The sequence below is a fragment of the Mugil cephalus genome, chromosome 15, assembly GCF_022458985.1.
Source record: "Mugil cephalus isolate CIBA_MC_2020 chromosome 15, CIBA_Mcephalus_1.1, whole genome shotgun sequence".
Taxonomy (NCBI): domain Eukaryota; kingdom Metazoa; phylum Chordata; class Actinopteri; order Mugiliformes; family Mugilidae; genus Mugil; species Mugil cephalus.
In genome coordinates, this window is record NC_061784.1 from 7550291 (window position 1) to 7577321 (window position 27031).

At 46.7% G+C, this 27031-nt stretch overlaps 1 protein-coding gene across 14 annotated transcripts in view; it reads left to right on the forward strand.

The window, feature by feature from the left end:
- The window catches only part of auts2a (activator of transcription and developmental regulator AUTS2 a), a 297228-nt gene that overhangs the window by 181722 nt on the left and 88475 nt on the right, over nucleotides 1-27031 (forward strand). For all 14 annotated transcript variants that reach the window (XM_047606279.1, XM_047606281.1, XM_047606277.1 and 11 more), the window contains one exon: nucleotides 16489-16518. In XM_047606279.1, the coding sequence (XP_047462235.1) occupies nucleotides 16489-16518 (30 nt within the window). The remainder of the gene's footprint in view (nucleotides 1-16488; nucleotides 16519-27031) is intronic.

Genomic DNA, 27031 nt, shown 5'->3' on the forward strand with positions numbered 1-27031 from the left:
TTTTGATACACCTCGTATTTTGCCAGTGACAGTTCCAGGACCTCGCATGACTAAGTGAAGGAAAGGGGGACGTTGTGTTGACAGTGTTGTGGCGTTTGAGGCTGCTGTCCTGGATCAAAACAAATGTGTGTTGTGCAACGCAATGGAGCAGGACCACACATAGAACAAAGGCAAATGATTGAAGATTGCATTGTTGGAAGCACCTTCTGTAGCGGAATGATTGATACCGTCTTTCTGCCTGTCAAGCCCTTGAGAGAGATCTTCCTCCCACTAATGTTGCATCTGCTGCCAATCATCCTTTGTCTTCGGCTGGTTACAATGCACCGAGCTCTCAGTTCGCCCATTTTCCTCGCCGCGCCTTTGTTTTAAAACTGCATGTCAGCATCAGTGTACCATTCAGTTGTCTAACTGTTGTATCGGGCGGGGCCGCACAGGATATGAGCTTTTGATTTGATTTTCTGCTTTGTGGGGGGTTTCGCCTCGCTTTATGGCAAGCGCCCCCTCAGACGTGTATCCACTCAACACAGAATGTCATCACACCTAATCTTTTTGGCGGTGGACAAAAGGATTCGAGTCGGGCCTGTCCAAAAAGTCTGATTTTTCCCAGAGCGCTGAGGGCACATTCTGCCTCGCTCGAGCCACTGAAGCTGCAGCTTCCACCCTGATCTAAAGCAGAACCCTGTTTATCCCTTCCACTCAGAGTTATTATGACAGTGATTATTTAAGACGGAGAAGAGCTGGATGGGCCCACACTAAATTAAATGTGTATATACCAAAGGGTATCATATTTCTGACATTTCAAGTTAACTGTCATTCGCTCGGTTCTGTCTTTTATTATATCTTATATGCTTTTGCTTTCCCACAGGCTGAATCTTTCTCTCTCTCTCTTTTTTTCATGAAATGGAGTGTTTGGCATGAACTTTTGCCATATGCCTGTAGATTTGCCAAAAAATATTCAGAGCAGCTCTTTTCCCGCGCCAAGTATTTGGCCATCTGCTTAAGTCTTTAACCAGCAGCATCCAGGGACTTCATCAAGCTTGAACTGTGAAGTCAAATGGTTTTCTTCAGCTCCCAAATCAAGCCAGGCACTGCTGTGCAGATTTACTGCTCTGGCGATTCCAAGCAATCCCACATATATTTTATTATGCACTACATAGTCACATTTATGGGATTTGCGCTTAATGACAGCAAGGTTTTCCCAGAGCTGTTCTGCGTGTCATTAAAATTAAAATATAGTTAAATTTGTCAAAGTAGTCTCTTTTGAATCCTTTTAAATCACATGGAAAGGAAAAAAAAAAAAAAAAAAAAAACATTTCGCAGAAAGGAAATCTATTTGTGTTAGTCAGATGGTAAGTGTTAAGTATCTGCAAATGAGGGTGCAGACAAGTAGCTGAAACAGCTGCAATAGTAATCTCTCAAAGACGTCTTCACTTGCCACGACTCTACATCTTGAGTTGATGCGGGCCGCGCCGCCACTTGCAGACCGGGGGCTTTAACGCTGAAGAATGTGCCGCTCGTCAAGCTGGCAGAGGAGAGGAGATAGCTTTTCCACGGGGGTGGGGTTCATTATGCAGCACGCAGGACACCATTATTAGCCCCATTACACACACTGACAGGCGCACATTCATTCTCCTATACCTGCTTTTTAAAACCTCCCATAAATAATGAGGGCTGCGGCTCGCCTCGTCTTGGAGGAAGGGGAGGAGAAAAAAAAAAGGTCATTATAGACCAGTCCTCCATTTGTCAAAATTATTTCATAATCTCAGGTCACAGGGAGGGTTTTTGCTTCAGTTAATTGTAGATCAGAGCACTGAACATAAATTTCCATTAGCAATCAATGCGTTGCTCTCTGCAGACTGTGACTTCCCCAACCCTGTCTGCAGTTTGTTTTGACTGTCAATGACACGTCCACTTAGGTAGTGACTCTGAAATGTAAAGACTGCTTGTTGCATTTGCTGGACTATGGGAATTTAAGCCCATAGTCACTAATTTTCTTAACAGAGAAGGATGCTGCGCCTTGTTGGAATCACATAATCAATCGGCCCCTGTAGATCTTTACATCGGGGTCCTCGGAGTGAAGCTCTGTCAGTGCGGGTTCGCCGCCACTCCATTGTGAGGTAGAGGTCACGGTGCCGTCCTGGTTAAATGTGCTCTGACTGGTAATCTGTGGTGCTGTGCGGTATAATTACCCCTGCTTTTATCAGAATGACCTCTCTGACAAACTTCCCTAGTGGAAGGAGACACCTGAGAGCTTCCACACTTCCTATCTGCCCTTGTTTTATCGAAAAGGCCCCGCCTGAATGGATAATAGAGCCCCTGTTCTCCCAACAGACGGATAATGGAGGGTGGAGTGGTCCTCTTTGGCAGACTGCTGCCTCTTCTCTGCACTAGAGAAACCAATACCAGGCCTATCGGCTGATATATGACACTAATACACAGGCTGACTGGGGCCCTAAACAGAAAAGAGGGATTGTTCCGACTTTCGACTGGCTGTAGGATCCATGACTCACAGGTACCGCACTGTCTGGCCCCTGAGACCGCTCTAATTGCTTTACATCTGTACAAAGGTTTCTTGTAATCGGGCCTTCTGCCTCCATTTGTCTTCCTTTCAGTCTGCTAGTGAAGGCCTTAATTGGTCTTAGTGGGGCTTTTCTTCCAGTTAGCTCCTGGGCCTGGGCTAGTAGAAGACGTTACCTTGGGGGGCAGTGGGGTTTGCTGGCTGCTATTGGCTGGGGAGGTAGCAGAAGAGAGGAAGTCAATACTTCTTTTACCTTTAACACTTTAATTAATGTTCTCCTGACAAGCAGTTTTTCCCACAGCTTCACATGGGGGGGGGGGGGGGGGGTTGAGCTTCTGGGATCCACACAAGAATCAAGACTTGTACAGCTTTATTAAAAAAAAAAATAAAAAAAAAACTCCCATGCAGTCTCCTGTGGCCAATCGACATTTGCTGAGAATCCAGTTCTTTCTCTGTTGATTGTTGGTGCACTTTTTTTTTTCTTTTGCCTGCCTGCGTCTCTGTGACTGAGAGCTTGTTTCTGTTGTGCCTGCACGTTTCTCAAGATGCTTTCAAGGAACCACACGTTCAGGCATCATGGAATCATTTCTTCACTTCTGTCACTTGAGTTTGGTTCTGAGCTTTGGATTTTGAAACGAGTTGTCTCACGGTATCTGCATGCACTTTGCATTTTGAAGAAGTAAGAAATAGAAGAAACAGTGTTATTTGTTTTTTTTCTCTCCACCTCTATCGCTGCCAGCGTTCATATTTTAACACCACTTTGCCCGTGCACTTTTGTTATGTGAAATCTATGCCAAATAAAATAGACTATGTTATAAAAATGTAAAACAATAAAAGAATTTAATTGTTTTAAACAAGTATTACAGTGGCTGTAAATAATCACTCATTAACTTGTTTTCTTGCATTAAACTACTCCAGAGTGTTTACTTGTAATGAAGGGCTGCTGTAAACCAAGACGGATCCCCACAGCGTAATGTGACCTCCCTCTCTTTATCTGACTAGACCCTGTTCACACTTGTCTTTCCTCAGAGATAACATCTCATTTACATTGCTCCACAAACCACATTTCCCATCATTAATTTAAGATAGCATGACGGGCTCCTGGCGCTGCACATGCATTCTTTGCGAGTTTACATTTAGTACACCCATTATGATATCTGATCTCTGTAATACAACACACAATATATTACTCTCATGTCAAACTACCTACTTTTGTCATTTGTGATGCAGATCTGTGGATGAGAGTTTTTGCTGTACACTTTAATTTTATGCATGCTGTCAGAAATATTAATAAGATCTGCCAGGACAAGAAGTTTTGGCTGAAATGAATTACAGATATTATTGCTGTCAACTTTCAGCTCTTATGTTGTCACTACTTTTTTTTCTGCTTTTCAAACTTCTGGTGTTTAGTGTATGAAGGACAGAACAATCTCGTGTCAGGAGTGTAGAGCAGGAGCTCTCTGTTCTGAGCTCTCCTCTGCTAGGTCTGCTCTGCCGTGCTCCCTGCATTTCCTGCTGACTGACTGATATGGAGCTCTGTTGCCAAAGCTTAAATAGCAGCTGTAAGCGTCCAGCTGCTCCCTGCCACGCTCCACTTCTCCCCAGATGGCTCTGAGACATTCCAGCAGCCCTCCGGAGGAGCGCTCATGAGGAAAGTGTTATGGAGTGGCTCTCTGAAACACTAGGGAGCATCCCTCGCCGCACCACAGCCACCCTCCTCCTCCTTCAAGCCCCGGGCTGAACGCCCAAATCAGGGGAGGGCTGCTTGTGCAGCCTCGTTTGCCAACTTACCAACGGGAGGCAGCACAGATGGTGGTGTCCGCGGCGTAGGCCAGCATGCAGCACATCCTGGGTGGGATGGAGGGTCTTGGAGAGAGCACATACCGTGCCTGGCCTGGGATGCCACTGATATCCCCCAGGAGGAGCTCACGCTGGCCCTTAGCAGATGACCAGCAGAAGCCTGGCAGCTCTGCTCAGCTCAGAGATGCTGCAGTGAAATGTTTTTCTTTAGCCACATGGGCATCTCTGATAAGTGGGGGTGTTTTTCAGAGCACCACTGAGCCATCGGGGAATGTGTTGGGTGAAAACGAGCCCATCCAAAGTCATTGTAATTTTCCTTGAACACTCACTGTTAATATATGAGGCGGGCTGTAGTGCTCCGGGGCAGCAGTCTCTGACCTTGGCTGTGTGTTTAAGTGATGAATGGTCCATCAACTTCACACCACTGAAGCAAACCGCGGGGTTCACTTCAACCACGACTTTGCCCAAAGAGATAATATCAAGTTGAACACATTCTGCACTCAGATGCTGATGCCTTCACAGGTTTAAGGGGTTGTGCGGTTGTCATTGTAAAATATGCCAAAGGTAACTATCTAGGGGCCACCTTTTGCTTTTTGCTTTTTCAGACAGTTGCTTGGTTAATCTGTCACAACAGAGCACCCGTGACTGCACTCATAGTATAAAATAATGAAAGTGTTCTTAAAAGGCAACCAGTAGAGATTTAATTAATATAATCTCACGCTTTGGTGGCAACAATGCAGATTTCTAAATGTCAAAAATCCTCCTAAATACTTTTAGTGTATTTTACAGCATAAAGGTTAGGGTTTGTTTACGAGTAAAACTTGGATCCTATTGTTTTTCATATTTGAAAAAGAAGTAGCTACTTTTAGCCTGGAAGCCAGTCCAAACTTTTCCCCATCCACAAATGTTGGCCTAGAGTCTCTCGATTGGGAGCTGCTCCACCAAAGATCTTTGCTGGGCCAATCAAATCGTATCAGCAGGGTAGTCGTACATGTCATCTTAGCGTCGCGGAGTTGAATTTGTGACTGACTGGTTGGAGGACTGTTCATGTGCATGCAATTTTTTATTTTTTTTCCATTGGTTTAAACACGCATCACAATGAAATCCAAATGGAGCATTACCGGACCTGATAAGAACTGAGTCTGGCTACTCAAACTATAAACTAGTTTTACTATTTTCAGCCTTACATAAAACTGTGAATTTATGATAGACAATACTGCTTCTTCACTCTAAATGTGGTTAGGGTTAGGGTTGGGGTTAGGGTTAGGGTTAGGGTTTTACAGAAGGTGGGTGATAATTGTGAAAGCTGTGACGGCAGGGTTTACACCTGTTGTAGGGTCCATGTCCTGATCTGAGTTATAGACCGAGTTTAAGTCACTGTTCATCCTTTTTCCTTGTTTCTTCATTGCTCACTATCCCTTTTGCTCCCACTGGCCAGAGAGAAGGGGAGTAGGACTGTTGAAGCTCCCTGGGGGAGAGAGAGGAGGGGGTTCCTTGCTCCACTGACCTCACTGTTATCCTTGTCGTGACAGGAAACATACATCATAGTGGGGCCTCTAATGTGAAACACATTCTGCCACAACTTGATCAAAGCCAAGCTGCCTGGACAACAAAGTGCCCTGTAATGCCATATTTTGACCATATAATTGGGGAGCAATTGCAGCTGACAAAATACTCCAGTGATTTTCTGTCTCTCTCTCTCTCTCCCCCGTTGCTCGTGTCTTTGGATCGTAAGATAGCCCAGAGAAGGGTTGTCATAAACCATGTTGGATGTTGTGCACTGACTTGGCTTGAAAGCTTTTGAGTGGAGCTGAGTATAGGTCCGCATTTGTTGGAACACGGCTGCTTATTCAGACACTAATTACAACACGGCAAGGACAGCAGCAAGCAGTGGTCTAGAAAAACACTGGTGCACCGCATGACGGCTAACCCTCAGCCAGTGACAGGCCGTCAGTCTGGGTGCTCTACTGCTCCGACTTTAGATGATTAGCCGGGTTCTCTTTTAGGCAACATCCACTGCGGCCTAGCCAGTAATTCACGAAGGATGGATGTTTGAGGACACTCCTGAAATCTTAGCTACAGAAAAAGAGAAACTTGGCAAAGAATACTGTGTGGCAAGATGTTTTTTGAAAATGTTGGCAGCGTGCTACACAGGCAAGAAACAATTTCAGATAAAATACAGAACCTCTGACAACACTCAGTGATGATGCAGGGAATTTGATGCAGATGTTGGCATTTTGTTGTGTTCGCATTGTACTGATTGCTGGGCAGATATTTTGGGTTGTCTTTCATTGTGGAGCCCACCCCACCCCCCTGCTGGGGCAGTCAATAGAACAGCGCGGTGGGGCCAGAGCGCTGCGGTATTCTGCTGTACAGCAATCAAACCAAAAACACATGAAACGACTGACAAAAGCCTGGAAACTCTGTTGGAGCATGGCTCCAAAACCAAAGCTCTCCTCGCCAGTCGGTTTGACCTCGTGTTTTCACACTGCTAATGGTTTTTGAGGAGCAAAACAAGCCCTCACGTGTTAGAAACCAGAAAACAGCGGGTCCTTTTTATTGTTCTAGTCTTTGCTCTGTTGTCCGGCACGAGATTAGTGCGGCAGCTGAGAGATTCCGTTCACTGCAACTTAAGAATGCACCGGCAAACTAGGAAAATGCGCAAAGCAAACAGCTCGCGCCACAACGGAGATATTTCCAGGAGACCCCAAAAAGTGATGAAAAGGCTCAGTATGGATGATGTGTTGAAACGAAAGACAAAAGTGAACAAAAGAAGGCTTATTTCCAACACCACTGCTGAGTGACAAACCCCTCCCACCAGGTTCATCACTAGTTGGGGCCCCCTGGAAACACTTCTATTTTGTTTTCGCTGATTTTTTTTTTGTATTTGCGTGTGTTCACTGTCAGACTGATGAAGATGTTTTCTTAATTTCCTCGCGTTTTGTCTTGTTTTTCCTTGACGTGATTACCCGCGGCCCCAGCTGTCGTCCTGTGATGATGCGCTGCGATCCAGCCTCCTGACAGGCTTGCTCACCACTCGAAAAGCAACAGCCAAAATCCACAACGGCTTTTAAAAGGTAGAATTGAAGAGCTTCCCAAAGCAAAAGCAAGACTTTTCAAAGTTGAGGCGTTTTTGGAGTCATTTTTCCAAACAAAGGCGCGCTTAAGTGGAATGTGTTATCAACTGGGCGCTGTACGGCAAACAGCCCTGTTTACTTCGCGTGTTTGTTTTGCGTTGCCTTTGTCGGGTAATGAAATCAGGCAGACGTGGCCGGACTGTTTAGAACAATAACTGGCGCTCTGCTGTTTGTCAGGTGACCGGTCTGCGGCTTTCAGCCCGCTATCGTGCTCTGCCACTTAGCATGCTAATTAATCCCAGCCAAAGTGCCATGTCAGTCACCCCACGCCCCACCAGAGATGCTCCCACTGGGCTCATCCCGCTTTAATTGAGCACGTTTTTCAGGAGCCCGCTGTCCCTGGGATTACATTAGATCCCTCTAATTCACCCAGCCTGCACCCCGCATGGGCAGAGCGAACGAGAGCGGGAGGGAGCGAGATGAGACACCGAGCTGAGAAATGTATAAATAAACCAAACAAACAAACAAGGAGGGAAAAAAAGAGAAAAAAAACCCAGACTGAGTGTTTATTAACACCCCTGGGATGAAAAAGGAGGTGAGTGCAGGAAATCATTAGCGCAGGAGAGTCAAACTAGGCTCGTTTGATCTCGCTGATGGAGGAGCAAATGTAATTTAGCGTGCTGTGAGTAATTTGTTTTAGCAGTTAGCATGGGTTCCTTTTAATTTCATTTTGCCTAGCATCAGTCTCTCAAATTAAATATTTTTATTTTGAACAAAGCGCATCTCTGTGAGCCTCGCAGCTCAAAGACCAGCCCTCGACAACAACTAATGTTTATTCATCTTTGCTTATTTGTACGTGCGCTAGACAGAATGTTGACAGGAGTGTGCAGTGTCTGCTTTTATTTGAGTACTTTCTGTATAATGAGGCAACTCAGATGTACACTGTGACAGCTAGCAAATCATAGCGGGAGAATAACAAAGTGTTTTTGTCACCGCGGCTCTAATTATTTGGAAGGCTGTACTGAAGCAGCCGCATCTGTTTCGGTGTCTCACCTTATGTCCTCTTCTAGTGCAAGTTGTCAACTGCGCAATCTGTCTGCGATATCAAAACGCCATTTTCTAGCTCAGGTATTAAAACACTTCCCCATTAATAACCGCCAGCGTTCACGAAAAATATATGCAAACGAAGTAACCTGTCAGTAAGGTTGGGTGTGGCTCAAACAACCCATCACGGGTCTCGTTTCAGAGGTTTTTTTTTTGTGAGGAACACTCGGGGGGGTTGGGCCGCATTTGTTGGACATGGTGTAGTCTAGTGTAAGAGCAAAAAGTGAAGGTTTATCTCAGCCTCTCAGGGCGTTACCACTTAATTGCCGCCGCCATCCATGACCCAGAGGAGGCCTTCCCTAGCGCGAGCCCAGCCCAGTCTCAGCGCGGGGAAGAGAGAGGAGCCTTATCAGCGGGTGATGCCTGGGACATTGTTGCTGTGAGGCGCCTTATCGGGCCTGTGCTCGCACCGCGTGGAGCCCAAGCACCTGCTCGAAATGTGCGATACCTGCCTCGTGAACGGGAGCGGGAGGGAGGGGAGTCATTTGAATCTGCGGCAACGCGGGCCGCCATTTTGGATTCGCTCAAGATTCACTCCTGGTGCTCTGTTTTCATTTGAAAGGCGTCGGTGTAGATGTTTCTTAGACACAATATTCGGAGGGCGGTCAAAACGTTGTGCCCGGTCTACCACGTGGATCAGTGTTATTGGAAGGTGAAGTAAACGAAACCCTCCCGTGATCTTCACATGTGTCCGAGCGTCGCAAGAGAGCGATTTCAAGCCTTTCTAGAGGAGCGCGTTCCTAGCTGCCATTACAGTGTGATAAACAGTGTGTGCTCTAATGCGAGAGCACAGGGAACGCGGCGAATTTCAGCTGTGTACCTGGCAGAGCCTGAAGGGGTTGTTAGCATTGACAGCGGCGGTATATGCATGAGACTTCCAGGCAGGTTGTTGGCAGAGCTCGCCGGCTTCTCTCAGACGGGTGTCAGCTGGCTGTAAGCCTCACAGACTTCTCCTCCTCCTCCTCCTCCTCCTCCTTAGCCACCTCCACCACCTTGCTCTCTTACCCACCATGGCAGAACTAAAAAAAAAATAAATAAAAAAAAATAGGGCTTTATGGAGCCCCATAATGATACGTGGCAAATGTGCAGCACTGGGGTGATTGTTAACGGCGGCAGCTGTGCAGATAGCCTGGATGATGGAAAATCAGTGGGACCTCATTTTGGTTTGCCAGTATGAATATTAATGGCTCGTTTCCAGGCCATGGCTAATGATGAGGAAAATTCCCTAATAAAAACTTGATGTGATGGGCAACGACCCGCGGGGTCACTGGAGACAGTCAAAGTTAATAGTGTGCCATCAGGTGTGAGGAGTTAAGTGATTAGAGGCACAGAACCTAATCCTGATGTTTTTCTCCCCCCTCGGCTATGAGTCAGTGTGGGAGGAGGGAGGGCTGGGGGGATGGGAGGTTGGGGCGGGGGGGAGCAGATGAGGTTTATATCTCTTGACAACAGACATTTGCAGCCCTGATAAAGCACACCAAATACATGCAGGCCATGCGTGCTAGAGGTGGCAGAAAGAGATGTGCCCCTATAGAATTTCTCAAATAAATACATTTTTTTACTTTACGCCAACAAACGTAAACTTGATTAAAAAATTTAAAAAAAATGAAAAAAAAGAATCTTGCTCATAGTATTGATTAAATTAGTGTGACTTTTATTATCTGACCCTTTCAGACGTATGTGAGTCCGTGGCAGAATGTAGTGTTCTCTACCCAGGGCTTCGCTGGTGCCACCCCCCCGGTGGAGGGGGGGGGGGGGCAGTCAGACGTCCTCGAAAATCCGCTGTCACAACATTTGCTCGCGTCTTCACCGACATCCTGCCTGTGTGTGACCAGATTGCTCTAATGAAGATGCCAAATCACATCACTGGTAATGTCTAGCGCGCGGGGGTAATTGAGATACACTCCAAGTGGACTCATCTCACGGGAGTCACTATAACCACACAAACAATGCAATTTGATGTATGTAATTATCCCCGAATCCTTCTATTAATCTTTGATTAATTCAGCATCTGCTTTGAGCCTCGGGCCCCTGTTGGCTTACGGGAACGGAGCGCGGAGTCGGGGCGAGTGTGTGTCTTCGCACATGCGTCCAAGCTAGTGTGGTGCGACTGCGTTGTGTTGCGTTTTTTTTTTTTTTTTTCTATCAGACAGCCAGTAAACGTTTCCCACCTCTGGGTGCCCTGGAGCCTCGCCTGTAGCTAGGAGAAACGTGTAAAGACGATGCTAGGAGCAGAGATGCTGAACCAGGTGCTTGTGTGAAGAAATGGATTTTTAAGACGGCAAAGAGCCGTGCCTCTCTTCCCTCTACCAACCGTGGTCCTTGTCATGTGTGTGTGTGTGTGTGTGTGTTTGGTGGGCGGGTAGGACTGATCAACAGGCTGGTTCACCCTGCGGCGGCATCTGCTTCTGCCAGGCAGGAGCGCGCTCAAAACATCTCTGCTTCCACCACACCGAAAACACGCTGTTCTTAGACAGACCTTCGGAGGAAATCTCTTCCTCCAAGTCATCCAGATATTTTTGAATGTGTCTGTGCGTCTTCATTTCTTTGCACACACGCCGACGTGTCGCTGGTCGTTCTGATGTAAAGCGATGGTAGATTCAGCCACACGGATTTATTAAGACTTTTTAACAGAGACGGCCTCCAAATGTAAACTTTCACTAAGTTTGGGCACAGTCCATGAAAAGAATAATAACATAAAAAGAGCGCACCACAAGCCAAACACTATAAAATTGTTATTATTTCATGGAAGGTTTCTCCCTCTGCCCTTCTTACTCTATCGTCCTGCCTTCAGCTCTACTGTCCCAGTGACAATGAATCCAGAGGTTTGCGGTCAAATTGAATGTCTTCTGGATAAAGTTTTACATTCGACGGGAAATTGCATTCAGATGTTGGCTCGCCGCGTTTGGCCGCTGCTGCGCATGAGGACCAGAACCCATTATATTAGCCCAGACAGAAGTCTGGTCCTTCCTGACGAAACATTCTTGGCTGCTGAAAGGAGCGTTTTGCTATAATTGACTATATAGACTGTCTGAAACCCTCAAGCTGTGTGCTGTGTTCCTGTCAAGACCTCTCTTTCCCTCCATACATTCGCGTGACGCGTGGCCGTCCAGCGTATGCTGTGGAAATTAGATGTTCGGTGTCATCGCCGCAGAGCCGTGCTTATTTTAACGGCCCGCTCCCAGTCAGACGTGTCACCGTCAGAATATCCCGCCCCTCCCTGAACTTTTAGGTGTATTTACAAAGATGTCTTTTGTGTGAAGTTTACTTGTGATTCGGTGTGGTGTCACTTGAGCAGGGTGTGTTTTTGGCACAGTTTTTAAATGAATCATCGCCGCGAATCAGAAGAAAAGTAGCAACCAGCGACCAAAGCGTTCTTGTCGCCGATCCTAAAATGTTTTGAGTTGTTTCACGAAAACATGCAAATTTGGTGTAACTCCCCTTTTCCTCATCCCCGCGATATGAGAATCTTATTTGCGAGCGCATTGTTGTGACGGGCCCTGCTGCTCCAGCTTCATGTGCCAGAGCAGGTGCTGTGTAGCAAACCCTGAGCTCATCAGTCTCCCCCTGCCCTCCTCTATTTGTTGTTCCTCAATTCACAGTGGCAGGACTGGCAGACTGAGTAATGTGTGGGTGAGAAGGAGAGAGGGGGTGAGAGGAAGAGGGATGGATGCGGGAGGTGTGAGCGGGGGATTCGAGAATACGCTGGCAGCGGTTCCCATTTCGCGAACGTGGTCTTCCTCTATTCCCCATGAATAATGCGGCACAGCCCCGACCCAGTGGCAGGCCAGGCATGCCGCCATATCAAGCTGTGGTGGAGGATGAGTTGTCCAGCTTGGCGAGTCTGGGCTCGACGCGCCGGAGCCCCCGAGCCATCCCACCCTCATCCCCAACCTGCGGAGAAGAGCGCTGGGCTCCAAGATGGCAATCAAGGCTTGATTTGCCAACACATTTCCAATGATTAAAATGTAATTAGCACAAGCGAGCACCTCCTCCCTAGCTAATTTCCACGCACGCTGTGACAGGCAGGCGGTCGGCGGCACCCAGGCCCCAGCAGCAGATGGAGGAGGATGCACCGGGAAGGGGAGAAAACCATTTTGCCATGTGACTGTTTGCATCAGAAAACCATCAGGACGCGCAGCTATATCAGGAAGGAGCTGTTAGGAGGAGGGAATGAGGAGCCCTTGACGATAGCACATCAAATTGGCACTGTCAGAGCTGACCCTGGCAATGGCTGCCATCCTTCATGCTGTCTTCCCCGCTCCCAGGCAGGCAGGCAGACAGGCAGGCAGGCGGCTTGGCTGCCTTCTCCAGGCTTTAACCCCTTCAGCCACCCTGCAGGACAACCTGGCTCCGGTTGATAAACAGACACCGTCCTCTGTGCGCTAGGGGGCTTTAATGAAGCCCATATCAACTATAATTAATTCTAAGGCCATGAACAGAAACCAAAATAACCTGAGGCTAATGTCACTCATGGGGGTGACAAAATGCGCCCCCAGCAGACACGGCCTCCAAAGCGCGTAACCTAAAGAATATAGACGACATGCAATGGCCGCCGAGTTATAATGGGCATTCTGAATTATTGTCGTCATGTAATTTTGTTCTTGATTGACTTAACATCTGTAAGTATTTGTGGATTTCCAGTAGATTATGTTGGAAAAAGGGGAACATGGTATACTCGCCTTGCACGCACCCCTGTGTGATGTGGTTACCTCTTTAGTGCAGACATTTCTCTGTGGGCAGCTCTGGCAGGAGACTCTGGTGAGTCCCGCTGCTGGAGAGACCATAGCATGGCGGCATCATTCAGCGTTCGGCCCATGGCTCCTTATGTTCCTCTTCGACTGGGCCAGTATTACTCTCAGCTGGAGAGGATTTAGGACAAGAATAATTTACTCCTACTTTCAGACCAATATCAACAAAAGGCCCAACGCTTGGACCCGGCGTAGGGAAATTTGTAAGAGCACTCAGCCAAAAGAGAGGCCTGGGTGAGAGCAGAGGGGCAATCAGAAGTGCTCCGGATACAGGCCAACATCAACAGCTCTTAGAGCTGAAGCTAATGTTTGACATTCCTGTGTTACTTAAACTAAACACTAGGGTCTAGCTGTACAGTATAATGCCGGCCCTGTGTAAATAGCACTGGGCCTGGATAGAATATCACTTTTCTTTGTCAGCCCCCCTCCCAGGACTAATGGTTTCCTTACTGTACGTTGCTGTTGTTTTAAATAAGACCCATTTCCTCGCCCTGCCTGTCACACAGCTGACTCCCCTGATCTCAATAGCACCATTCTTGTTTTCCTCTCTTCCGTATAATACGTTCATTTTGTATTCATTTTAAACTCCTGCCACATGTCTTTTCATTACGCCCGGTCTCCCAGGATCGGTGCGAAGTGTTTCTGACATTGCAGTTAACCATAGCTCCGCAGGTTTGTTCATACTCACCTGTCAGTAGCTATTCATAATACACAGAGCTGTAACAATAACTGAGTTGCTGAGCCCGTGCTTACCTCCAAAAACAATAGCATACCTCAGTTATTAATAATGAGGTGCGGCAATCTTTCGTGATGTTTCCAGGTGCTAAGTGCAAAGCTGAGACTTCTGCTGGCTCTCCGTCTCTCGTTTCTGATGAAAGAGTCAGCAAGCAGAAATGTAAGGGGTAAAATAATATCCAGATACGCAGGGATTCTTTTCCCCCCCGCCTCAGGTTGCGTTATGCATGAGGCGACGCATTAGTTCACTATGATCACTTATCAGTGAGTGACAGCCCCGGCTTGTTTGCGTGTGCCTGAAATGTGTTTTTATCTTTTTTAGAGATATTATTATTAGTTACTTCTTGCCCTGCGCTTGAGCAAGCGAGTTGGAGGGAGCTTTGCTGTATGCACTGTAAGGACGATCAAATTGCCTGCCCTTGCCTGTCAGGTCTGATCTCGGGATTTTTTACTTTGCTCATTATAAAGGTATTTCCATTTTATTAAGTTTTCCCTTTTTTCCACCCTTTGTCGCTCTGGGAAATTTGCATACCTCTATTCCTAGGGAAAAAAGTAATGACAGCAATTTCTTTTCTTTTCTCTCCCCCACTAGCCCTGTGAGTGCTTCGTTTAGTGGCACCTGCGAAAGCGACAGGCGCAGGGATGAGAAGTGAAAGAGAGCAGTTGATTAAATCATCATCAAGTCGCAGCACAGAAAGTCAATTCTGCTTGCCGTCTACAATGATATCCTTTTATCTTAAAGTAATGAGCTATGGCACTTTTGCATCGGGTAATACGATGAGTTCCATTAGCATGTTCCATTTGCTTCACAAGCAAGGGCAAGTCATTCCAGGCGGCTTCTATCTTGGCAATCAAAGCAATTGGCTGCACAGTCAGGGAACACGGGAGAGGAGGGAGGGCAAAAAAAACAGAGGGAGCGCAAGAAAGAAAAGGCAGACATGTTTTGTTTTTTTCTCTCTCTCCCTCTCTCTCTCTTTCTTCGCACGGATCACGACACAAGTGGAAAAAAAAAAAAAATGAAATGATGTCCATTATTTGAAGCCCGAGCCTCGTGCTCATTGGCGTTTAGCGCGTTCGGAGGGCGAGGCAGTTAATCAGCGCTCGGCCGCGCTGCCGTTGTCACGTTGCGAGGGGCCCCGAGTTGTAGTTGATCTAGTCTGCAGCTGCATTAGTCAGCCCCGTGTAGGAGGCCACAAGAGAGCGATGCACGGCAGACACGCCTATTTATTCACGGGCCGGAATGGATGCGTAAAAAAGGCGCGCGCGCGGCGCGGAGCTTTTAACGTCGCGCGGACACTCGCATGTAATCATAATCTGCGCTCGGCTATTATTACCCCGGCTTATTCTTCCAGCTCTGACAGTCTATATGGCTGCTGGCTTTCGGCGCACTGTATTAAAATAGGGGTGGAATGTTGTGGGTGGCGGAGAAGGAGAGCGGGAGAGAAATGGAGCAGGGGAACGTCTGAGGAGTGTTTGCCCAGTGCGTTTATTGCCTCTGCATAATTTATAAGCTGCTGGAGCTGACCATCATGGCAGCGTGCCGCGGGCAGCCCCTGGGGCCGTGTGGGACAGGCCTGTAAATTGGATGCTGTGCTCCTGCTGAGCTCGCAAGGCCCCCTTTTTTTTTTTTTTTTTTTTTTTTTAAACCATCCACCCCGAGAAACAGATCAGCCGCAAACCCGAGCCAGCCACCTTTGTGCACTGCGAGGCCCCAGATCAGCAAAAAAAAAAAAAACAAGAGATGGAAGGAAGAAAGAAACAAGGGGGAAGGGGGAAGAAAAAAAATGGCTAGGCCTTCTGTCGCTCACTCCCTGGGCTGTCAGTCATTTCAACCCCCTCCTTCCCTCCTGCAACACTCTAATCGACACCCACCAACCCCTCCCTGCCCTCCTACCCACACACTGTACCAACCCCTGCCCGTATTCCCCCCCAGTGCCTTCTTCATTACCGACTCCAATGCTTCTCTGCACCTCAGCCATATGCACAACGTTGAGGGCCGCCAGTCACCCAGCATCACACTAATTAGTTGATAAAGAATTAAGTGGACCTTGAAATTGAAATTGGAGCGAAAAAATGAAATCTAGCCACTTTTCCTCTGCCTCCGTTACAAAGTTCCCTTCCTCCCCTTGTCATTTCGCCGCCGCTAGCCTCGAGCGGAAACGCACATCGCTGACTTATGAAGCTGCTGGCGATTACCGTTTTGAGGTTCCAGCTCCATCTGAGTCTTGCATAGGTTCCACCGTTAACGAGGGGCGCAGCCGCCGCCCGTGAGAAAATGTGCCGTGTTTTACATTCCGCCGCTTGTATCGGCTAATGAACTGATCTGACCATATTCAGACGCTGGATGTGAGTGTGTGATAAGTTTGTCATTAAAAGGCCGGCGAGATGCAGCGTCTTCAAAGGCAAATTGAGCTGAGTGCAGTGACCGTTTATGAACCAAAGTCTCACTGTCGACATGCTATAACTAATCTCAGCTTTGCTTTGTGTTTTTTTTTTCTTTCAGTGTGACACGGAGAGTGACCAAGACGACAAGGTAAGCCTTCCCTTCTCTGCGGTTTTCAGGAGTCTTTATCGGGTTCCAATAAAATTCAATTAATAGACTTTTTTTAAGACTGAGAATTTAATGTAATTAGAATTAAACATCCTGTTAATAAGTATGAGAAAGCCTTAATTACTTGCACATTAATTATAAATGACTTAATGATGTGCAAAATCTAAATCGAACTGTTCTGGGTTTTTAGGATTTTGACGACATTAAAATGAGACTGCTGTGACAGCCAGGGCTGTGGGTGCAGGCTTTCTTTGAAAGTGTAGCACTGACTGGCACATCAGCAGTGTTTATATTTTTTCACCCTGTGCCATATCTATTCATCTACCCTTCTGAGAAACGCTCATATGCTGATTAGAGCAAACGCACTCCCAACATTTAGACTGCTCATTACTGGTCCTGTGTAGTGTAATGCCCCTTTATATATATATATCTATATATATATATATATATATACATACTGTATAGGGGCATTACACATTTTTTACAGTGTTACAGTAAGGAAAAAATATTAAAAAAGAAATTCCACACACATGAATACCAACTGACTGCAGGCTTGCGGGTAAATATGCACAAAGGTTTATGGAATCCCTCGATTCTGAGAGCTCTGGTTCTGTGTGGAGCAGAAAATATGTAACGGAAGTCTCACCTGCACTTAAAACAAGCCAGGAAACACAGAGTGTACTGATTTGAAAGCTGACACTTTCAGCACTTGAGAAAAAATGGTACAGGGTCTCCAATATGGCCAGGTCTTGTCACCTGAGCTGGCAAAGGCACGTATGCCATGACACTGGTGTAATTTGTGTAGCATTACAGGATCGATTCTTTTTTAAAGGCAACAAAAGAGTTCACTATCTAGGCTGATATATATACACACAAACACACACACACACACACACACACAGACATACATATATATATATATATACATATATTTTTTTTTTCAATACTCAATACTGAATGCAAAATAATATTGTATATTTATACATAGCACTAGGCCGAGTTTAATATAGAACACATATAGTAGGTAGAGGGCCTCTACTTAATCTCCATCACTCTGGGGCCCTTGGCCTGAAAAACACTGAAGACCCCTGATTTACATCTCTCCTTTGAAAATGTCAGTGATTCACCCCAATTATTTTTGGGCCAGCCTTACAGTTCCACCGAACCTTCCCGACCTTTACCTTCGCAAGATCAAATATTCAAACCAGATGTCACAGGGAAAATCAATAGATACATTTATCATGGCATTTTATCTTTATTTCATGACGTTTGGCTCAAACCACATGTATCGCCTGCAACGTTCGAGTGCTGCTCAGCATCTGCAAGTTGGTTTCCAGCCCTTTCTTCTTATAGCGTCTGATGCATCTTCGAAAACTTTCATAATATCCGGGTGCTCGCGGTCGGAGCGTAACTTATAGGTTCTAAAAGCAGCCATATATTATCCGCTGACTTCCGACCAAAGATCTCAATGCGCCCTAATGATTTAGTAATGCCATTTGCTTGTGTTGTTTAGACTGTGCAGCAAATTGAGTCATTACTCAGTGTTGTCGATTTAAATTGCTCCTGTCTCGGTGGCAATTCCTTTTTGTTTCAGGAAGAGAGAGAGAGCATGGTAAGCTGTAATCCCCCCAGTGACTGTATTAATTCACCCTGGCTCACGTTACGCTTCTGATGAACAGCGCCGACTACACCTTCCTGTCATTGATTAATTGTGTGTTAAAGTAACAGAGGAGTGAATTAGTAAATAGGGGACCCCTATGACAGGGGCTGACTCATGTGTTCTTCCTCCATTTAAAGGGAGTAATCGGAGCCCCCCGCTAAATACTTTTACCCCGTCCTCAGTCCACGTCACCTCCGCCACTATCTGCTCCGTCCAGGCGCCTCGCGCGCTACGCCCACTCCCGCCGTCGTCATTTGCATTCCGCGAGCAACGCGGTCTACTTTACAGCGCCGCAGCAGAGGGGGACGCGAGAGAGCGCAGCCATTTTAATGGGTCAAATGTATTCAGATGAGGACAAACGTGGCTTATTTAGTTTCCCTTCAAAAGCAGGAAATGGAAAAAGTGTTCCCAGGAGAAATCATGTTCTGCCTGGTGTAGAAGGCCTCCGCCGTGTCGGCGGGAGCTGCCAGGCTCTGATAAGAGACAGCTATTCGCATCCCAGAATACGTGCGCACACACGCAGCCCCGCGCGCACGTGTTTGTGTGCGATGTGTGTGTCTGCACGCGTCGGAAAACTGTCAGAGCGTTTGCTCATTACAAAGTGACCTGTAGGATGGGCCCTTTCCAACATGACATGCTAATGGCATGCTGGGAGACAGGTAGGAGGAAGGCTCGCCGCAGTCACTGGTATTATTAGCTCCATACGCGTTATCATTAGCATCTCTGTTAAAATGTCCCCAGCCACCAGTCCTCCACTCACTTCAGACAGTCAGAAGTGGAAGATTCAGCCGTAGGTATGTGTGCAGAATGTGAGGAAAACACTTCTGCGTGCATACTGCATATGTAATAATCTTGTTGATTGTGTGCCCCGGCCTTGATTTATATCTGCCGTGTGTCTCATCCTCTGCTGCTGAAACGCACTCACCAGTACACGCCGCACTCATTCACTCAGCGCCGGTCCACTCGGAAGGATCCAGACACGATGAGGAAGTAATTTTATTAGGTCAAGGCAGGACTGGTCTGTTTCATTGGAGCACCTTAGCAGTTTAATGGTTTGCTTCTCACCATACTGACAACTGAGGCTCTTTAGAAGTGCTGTGAAATAGCACCTTTGTCTCGACATGATCCAGAGCTTTAAATCCTCCTTGGGATATCAGTACATGGACAGTAAATATGGGTGTCTGAATTTTTTTTTTGCCACTGTATTAAGTACAATAAACTTCAGTCAATCCAATGCACACCTATATAATTGACACTTGATTAGCTTTGCCGTGCATTAAGAAAAAAATACCTAACTCTAAGCTATATACATCGATCAGGCAAAACATTATGACCTAATGACCTTATGTCCTAATATTGTCTCTGTCTCCCTTGCGTCTCCAAAACTGATCATTTTCATTTTCAGCCGATACAGATTGACGCGTCCCTCATGAAAATCAACCCTCACTGCTTTACTTTATGATGCATTCACTGAAACATTCACTCAGCATTGACCATTTTTAATTTGAATCTGACAGTGGTACATCTCTTTTCCTTTTTTCCCCCCCATTCTTTGTAATGTTGTCAAGAGTGCTCAGGAACTGTCTCTGTCTGGACTTGCTAATGCTTAAGTGATTTTTTCCTGCTAAGTGGCACCTTGAAACCGCCAGTCAGACGTTTCAGCGTGAATGCGTTCTCGTCCTCGAGTGTTCCCAGTGCAACCGTGCGGCATTCACATTTGCGTCGGCCTTTAGCGAAGACAACGGCTGCACTGTAATCTCCGGGCCTTTATCACCGTGAAGCTTTTTATTTCTTGCCTCCGGGCTTCTTCTGTTTTATAGGCCACACCTTTCTTAAGTGTTATTTACTCGCTCTATCAGTAGCCACACGCTGTAAATGCCTTTTTGAAAATGCGTCGCGTCTTATTAACGGCCATGCAACGGAGTGCTGTAATTTGCTGCGCTCTGCTATTATTGGAGGCGAGGGATCAGAGGAGGCGCTTTGGAGTAGCTGAGAGAACCTGTTTGTCCTTGACATAAAATAAAGATCTGAACTGGTAATATATTTGCTGTTTCTCTTCCTTTATTGTTTTGCTGCGTTTGCCCTCAGGCAATTACAGCAGAAGAGTCGTGTTTCTCAATCACTCAGCACCACTGTACATAAAACCATTTTATACCCCCCCACCCCACCAACCCTCCCTCCTTCCACCGCAGTGGAAGGATGAGTAATAAAAAGGAGAGAGCAACTTGTCAGCGTTAAAAGATTATGTGTTTTGCCCCCTCCAAAGGAAGAGAGTAGTGTTTACAGGCTTGAGTGGGTGCTCGCTAGGCCGAGGCTGAGGCTGATTGCACTAGAGTACCCTGTCAGCCAGTGATTTGTCATGTACTTTATCATCCTTGTCACTCTGCAGAGCGTTGTCATAGGTAACGTTCCCGCCTGCCCCCACCCCTCTCTGTGCTTTGTACCCAGTCAGTGTAGGAAATTTGTATTTACTTTGGGGGAGTGTAATTTGTTCCTCATGGATAATATGACCCTTAGCGGAGCCGGATCACGGGTTAGTTGAAGTGATATTTTCCGGTAATGGTAGTCGTACATCATGGCTGTCAGGCCGGGTTAGGAGGCGAGCACATTACAGCTCCATTTTAGCACTGCAGGCATCTGGGATTATTTTCCATAACCAAGTATGACATGACCGCTCTGCGGAGTGCATTAAATTTTTACTAGCTTTTTTCCCTCCCCCGGCAACTTCTGTGGCTTTTCCCCCGGTCTAGGTCTCGGGGCTGCCACGGTGATGGATACCCCCAGAGTCCCAGTAGTCCTGGCCAAGGTTAGCGGGTGTCACAGACCTACACCGATCCCCTCCATCCAATAACCGACAAATCCCTGTTCCCTCTGAGGCACGTGCACCACCCACGCTCATGATTGTAACCAAGCCAGAGCCTCTGCTAGCTTCGGCACACACAAAGATACCGAACAAAGTGGACATGCATTCCTCTCGGAGGCTTCGGATTACAAGTTACTCTGAATGTAAGAAGAAAACAAAGACTACACTTTGAGGTTTGTTGCAATCGAGCAAACACGGACAGACAGACAGACAAGACGTCTCTTGTGTAAAATCACCGCACAATTTCCATAAACAGAGACCATGTTTACTTAGGGCTACGCGGAGCTGGTGACTGTAGGCAGATTTGCACTCCGGAGCTTTTGATTGCGTTCTCCCCCTTTTCTCGTCTTTCCTTCTCTCCTCCTTCCCCTCCTTCCATTTTGATTCTTGTCTCCTTGGCAGCAAGGTCAGCAGTGTAAATGCCACCTCTTGCCATTGACAAATGGTCGCCCCCCTGTCTGATAATCAGTAAGGTCTCAGAGGTGGACGAGCAGGCGGAGCTCATTAGGGCGCCACAGATGAGAAATTAATGTCGAGCTTCCAGGGCTGGCAGAGGGCCGCGCTGATGTGCCGTGGGAGGAGGGGGGGGGGGGCGGCGGTGGTGGAGGTGGGGGGGTGTGTGTGTATGGGTCTGGATGGATGGACCCTGTCTGATGGATGACCTGGTCAGCAGGCGGCAACTCTCCCAAGACGGTCCCACACATACACAAACACACGCGGCCTCGCGCCTGTCCTCCCACTGTAGCCCCCCTCCCCCGCCCTCCCAGCACGGCTCATCTCACCCGTCCACCCAGCAGTACAGTAATGACGCTGCACAGCGGAGGCCCAGTGGAGCGAAGGTCAGAGGAGACCCATGACTGACACACTGGTAATTAAATAGAAGCAGCCTAATTGACACAGATGTTCGCATCCCCTTTTATAACTCCGAGCAGAGACGGCGACGCGAGGTGCGTGTGTCCGCCCACGCTCCGCGAGTTATTTATACGGCCTGTTTGTGATATTCCCGTTTTGCACTTGTTACTCGGTTCCCGGGAATGTGGGCTTGCCAGTGTTAAATTAAAGGAGACCTGAGGCGGTGTGATGGTAAACTTAGAGTCAGCAGGATGGCTCGCCTCTGGGGCTCTGACCTTCGCTATATTCGCGTTGACCCATTTACTACCAGTAGCCAGCGCCAGAGCCTGCACCCCCTCATTATCCCAGCAGGTAAATCCTCATTCTGTCACAGCACATTTCCTCTTTCTAACATGTACAGCCACAGGAGTGGGAGACAGTGACCGTATAGTGTTGAGATGCCATATATCTCCTCTCGACTCTTCATAAGTCCAAATTTTCACTGACAAACTGTCGCTGGCTATGGTAAGAAATTAAGATTTAAATTAACATTTAAGGTAAGATAAGAGATCTTAATGCCTTTTGCGATTGGCCTTGTCCCAATACCAGCCATTTCCCAAGTAAATGTGGGAGCTATTTAACATTAAACCCATTGCTCCATATAGTCATATTGTCAGCAGCTCATCTTACGTAGAAGAGAGAGCATTCATGCGCTCACACCGTCAGCACAGCCATGCGGCATGTTCTTTTACTTAAGATTCTTCAGTCTGAAGAGGTCTGCTGCAGCTCATAAACATCATATGCACACATACGTCCACACGATGACAGTTCATATAATTCCAGTCTCACCGTTGCCATGAAAAACAAAATTCTGCTCTTTATGTAACTGCTTCTTTTGGCTTTCAGCGTGCGTTCAGCAAAAAAAGAGTCTGATAAGGTCTCCGCAGTGTAAAAAGGTATCCTGTTGCTCTGTATTTATCAGGCAAGTCGGAGTTTATATAAAAGCCGTTCCCAGGCACTTCAGGAAGCTCTCACCTTGGTATGTTAGTGCTGGATATTTGTTTAATGGGCAAAAGAAGTTGGGGTTATTACATTTGCGGTTGAAGTATTTGGACCATGCTGATTGCATTGACACCAAAGCGCTGTTGTAAACACTCAAACGCACCGTTATTCAAAAGCGAGTGACTTATTTGAATCCATAAAAGCCGCCCCTATTGCCTTTCAGAATGCCTCCTGATGTTTTTTGATAGCTTTCAGCGCGACTGTTTCGGTGTTGAAACAGAGGATTGTGGAAGGTTTGACTCTTACCTTGAGACGTGATATTATACAAGCCCTGATGTGTTACACTTCCCTCTAGAGTGCTCAACCTCACCATTCATTTATGGCCAACAATAAAATGTAATAATGCACACGTTTGAATAGGACAAGGTTGCCAAGTCCTTGGAACTGAATGTGTGTGTGTGTGTGTTGGGGGGGGGTTGCTGCAGTTTCTAAGGCAATGATTCAATTCCCAGCGCAGGCTGAGAACACAGGGAATGGAAAATAATTCAATCAGCAACAAAAACCATAAATATGCTCTTTGACTGAGATGTTCACTCCTGTGGAAAGAAAGAAGAAAAAACATTTCCATCTTTTCTGACCTGGAATAGAAAAAAAAAAATGTCTCAGGCAGATTGTGTACATATATCAAAGACTTTATGAGATTGGACACATGCAGGGAGTCCAGCTGGAGAAATATTAAGTCCCAGTAAGAAAGGTAAATGTATGAGGACGGGGACGTTTTTCAGCGCTTAAGTTTTGCACACACAGAGGTAGCTGTCTTCTTATAGTCAGATTTCAATATCAATATTAGTTCTATATTTGTAATAACACCACCAGTTAAACAGCGTTATTAAAATTGAAAGCATGCACGATGAGTCAAACTAAACTGCACACATTTTTAATACCGCTGACCTGCCCAGTTACGAACCGGCTCCGTGTGGTGCCATTTGTCGGGTGCGGCGACAGTTACAAAATAGAGGGCCGCCGGATGGAAGAGTGCGCCCTGGCCTGCTGTTTAAGTAGAACCTTTTGGGTCATGTTAGGCCGTGGGTTTTATGGCCGATCAAGAGTAAGCAGTGCCCTGGCTCCTCAGGTGTCTGTCCTCATCTCTATTTATGAGGCAGTGTTGCAAGTTACCAGTTTTTAATAATGCATGGAGTAAGACCTTGGGTTCAAACCAGTGTCTCTGGAAACAGGCCGCTTATGAAAAAAAAAAAAAAATTGGTTGTTGTTATGCAGGAAGCCCTTCACAGAACCTCTCTTTTCCTCTCGCACACTCTCTCTTCATCCCTCACTGTCTCTCTATCTGCCCTCTCTCCCTGCTGAGACTGAGTTCTCCGACATGCCAAGGTTAAACTTTCTCACTGCACTCAGCGGATGTCTGTCAAGGCCCGGCTCACCTGCCTGTAAGCTCCCCCACCAACTGGGCCAGTGACTCTCACACAAACCCTCTGCCCCTCCATTGCCCTTTTGTCAAGCCAATGATTTCTGCAGGCAACTTGCTTCAGAACTGACTGGCTCTCTGTTCGGATTTTTCCACTCTCCACAGCAATCTCAGCTCCCAGAAAATGGCTTTATCTCTGCAGCTGAGGCAGGGTTTCTGTGTCTGCTGTTTGTCAGATGGCAAGAGTAAACCCAGCGCAATTTAAGTGAAACATGACAAGTGCTCTTGATACAAAATTACCATGTTTGAATATCGCGGTGAAGTCTATGGCAAGATAATTTAGTGAAAATATGATATATTATCATTATTTGATATTTGAGCTTTTTCATCTCTAGTTCCTCCTCAGTAAGCTAGTTATTAGATTTGGGTTTTATTGGTTGTTCGTCGTCCAAAATCAGCTTCTGGATCTGCTAGTAGTTACAGTATTGTCATTTGGCTAGCCATGTTTGTAGCTATGAACATAGGATTACTGTATACCACAGAAGTGCACTGCGAATCCCACAAGCAAATAACTGCTGTGGGGGTCAGTAACTCTAATATCGTGCTGTGTAATTCACCAGAGACGGTGAGTCACTACGCAAGATCCTAAATGAGGGAAATAGAGCGCTGGCCTGTCAGAATGACAACGATGTCCCAGCATGCATGGCGGCAGCCGCAAACAATCCTAATGACATCAGGGCCTCTGAAGAGGGGCTGTATGCTGCCGGCTCCTGGGCTCAGACCGGTCCCCTAACCCCTCCTCCCACATCCTTTCCTTGCAACCGCCTCTACCACACTGCTTGTTAGAGGCAGTGTAATTAGGTGGCTGAGCTTGTTGCAAGTAGCCCAGGTCACAGAGGCATGTCCAACCCTTGTCCTGATTGCTCCTCGGGGAATTATTGACAAAACACAAGGAGCGTTGCATGTTGGGCTCTAATTATGTGTACAAGACATAGATGGCCCCGGGGAAATTAAATGAAATTCCCCAGCTTGATGGGTCCTCCACACTCATGGGATCCATTCTGTTTCTTATTAAGCTCAGCCATTGTCTGCCTTTATGAGGCTGCTGTGTGGAGCTCGGCACCAGCTAAATGCTTTTAAGTGTCTCTCTGTTCACAGTGGCAATACATCAATGACTCATGGTGGAAAATTGCCTGTCGATTGCGATCTGCACTGAAAAGAGTGTAAGCAATAAAGCAGCAAATATATTTAGCTAATGCTCGCTAATATTGTAAATATAGGCTGTGAAATGGAACACCTGCATGGCGTTTCATCGCGTAATCAGTTTCTTTTCACTGCAGCTTGCTCCGGACACATCCAAACACCTCTGCTCTAATTCCCCTGGCGCAGATACTGGACAGGAATTGATAGTCTCCTGCCTGTGCAAATGAAGTGATAAGGGGTCTCACCCAGATTACACAAGCCCTAAGTGGCACTGAGAAAGCTTATGGAGATGAATGAATTCATGAGGCTGCCTGACAGATTCTTAAGAAGCTATGTAATAAGGGATAAATCAAACAGCTACCATTTTGCCTCTGAATGAGTCAAATTAAAGCTAAGGGAGATGGTAGACCTCCCAGTAGTGGGTGGACTGGAAATATATATATATTTATTCATATATATATATATGCACTAATGTAAAAATGGCTGCATAAGCAGTAAATACTCCATTCCTTTTGATTCCGCACAGTGGGATGTTAGTGGTCTTTGAAATGCCAGACTGTGGGGGCCGTGCCAATCCCAGAGGTCTGCCCACTGATCATTCTTACCCGCATTAATAATTGAGTATATTATGTTGTAAGACGGTGGACCATGCAGGGGTATTTTGGAAAATCTTTTGGTTTGGTTCTTGCTCCTTATGTAGAGAATTGAGTCATGGCTGCTTCGGGTATGCAGTGTAAGCTGGTGTGAAAATCACACTAAGAAGAACAAAGTGAATGCTTAATGCGGGCATAGGCTCATGTTAAGGCTACCAATAACATTCTTCGAACATCATGACGGAGATCTATACATGGAGCACACACTTAGGCCAGATCTTCCTCTACAGCCCTCTGGAGACCACTGTTGTCCAATGTGATCATCCTCCATCGATTGCCCATATGAACATTTGTTCTAGCAGACGCCAAAGCCTCAGACAAACACTAGCCTTTATGAAAGCAGAATCATATATGAACATGTCAGTTCACCCTCATTGATATGACCCACCTCGCAACGTTACATTGCTCTCGGGTCAATTAAGCATGGGCGAGCGCCGCATCAGCCTATTGCACCCAGTTCCACATGCCCCTTGGCTATGCAGACAGGCAGCTCACTCGTACAGTGAGCTGACTCTGAAAATGTTACCAGGACCGGCATTCAGAGAATAATTGGCAAGAAGATGCAGATCTGCTGGCTGCCGCAATCCGAGGCCAGAGAAAAGAATGTTATGTGTTTCGAATGGCAAGTGGAGGTGAGTCATACTGACACTGCTGGCCCTAATGATATTTCTGCTTGGCGAAGCTACACGACCAGGGGAAGGAGACGGAATGTCAACGTGCAACCGCACACTGGTGCGCGGATGGCATTTGGTGTAAGCTGTCATGTGTTGGCTCGAGTCGTGTGATTTAGCATCTGCAGTTGCCGCCCAGATGCCAATTTCACGATGTTAATCAGTGCCATCCACCCTGCGTCTACCCTC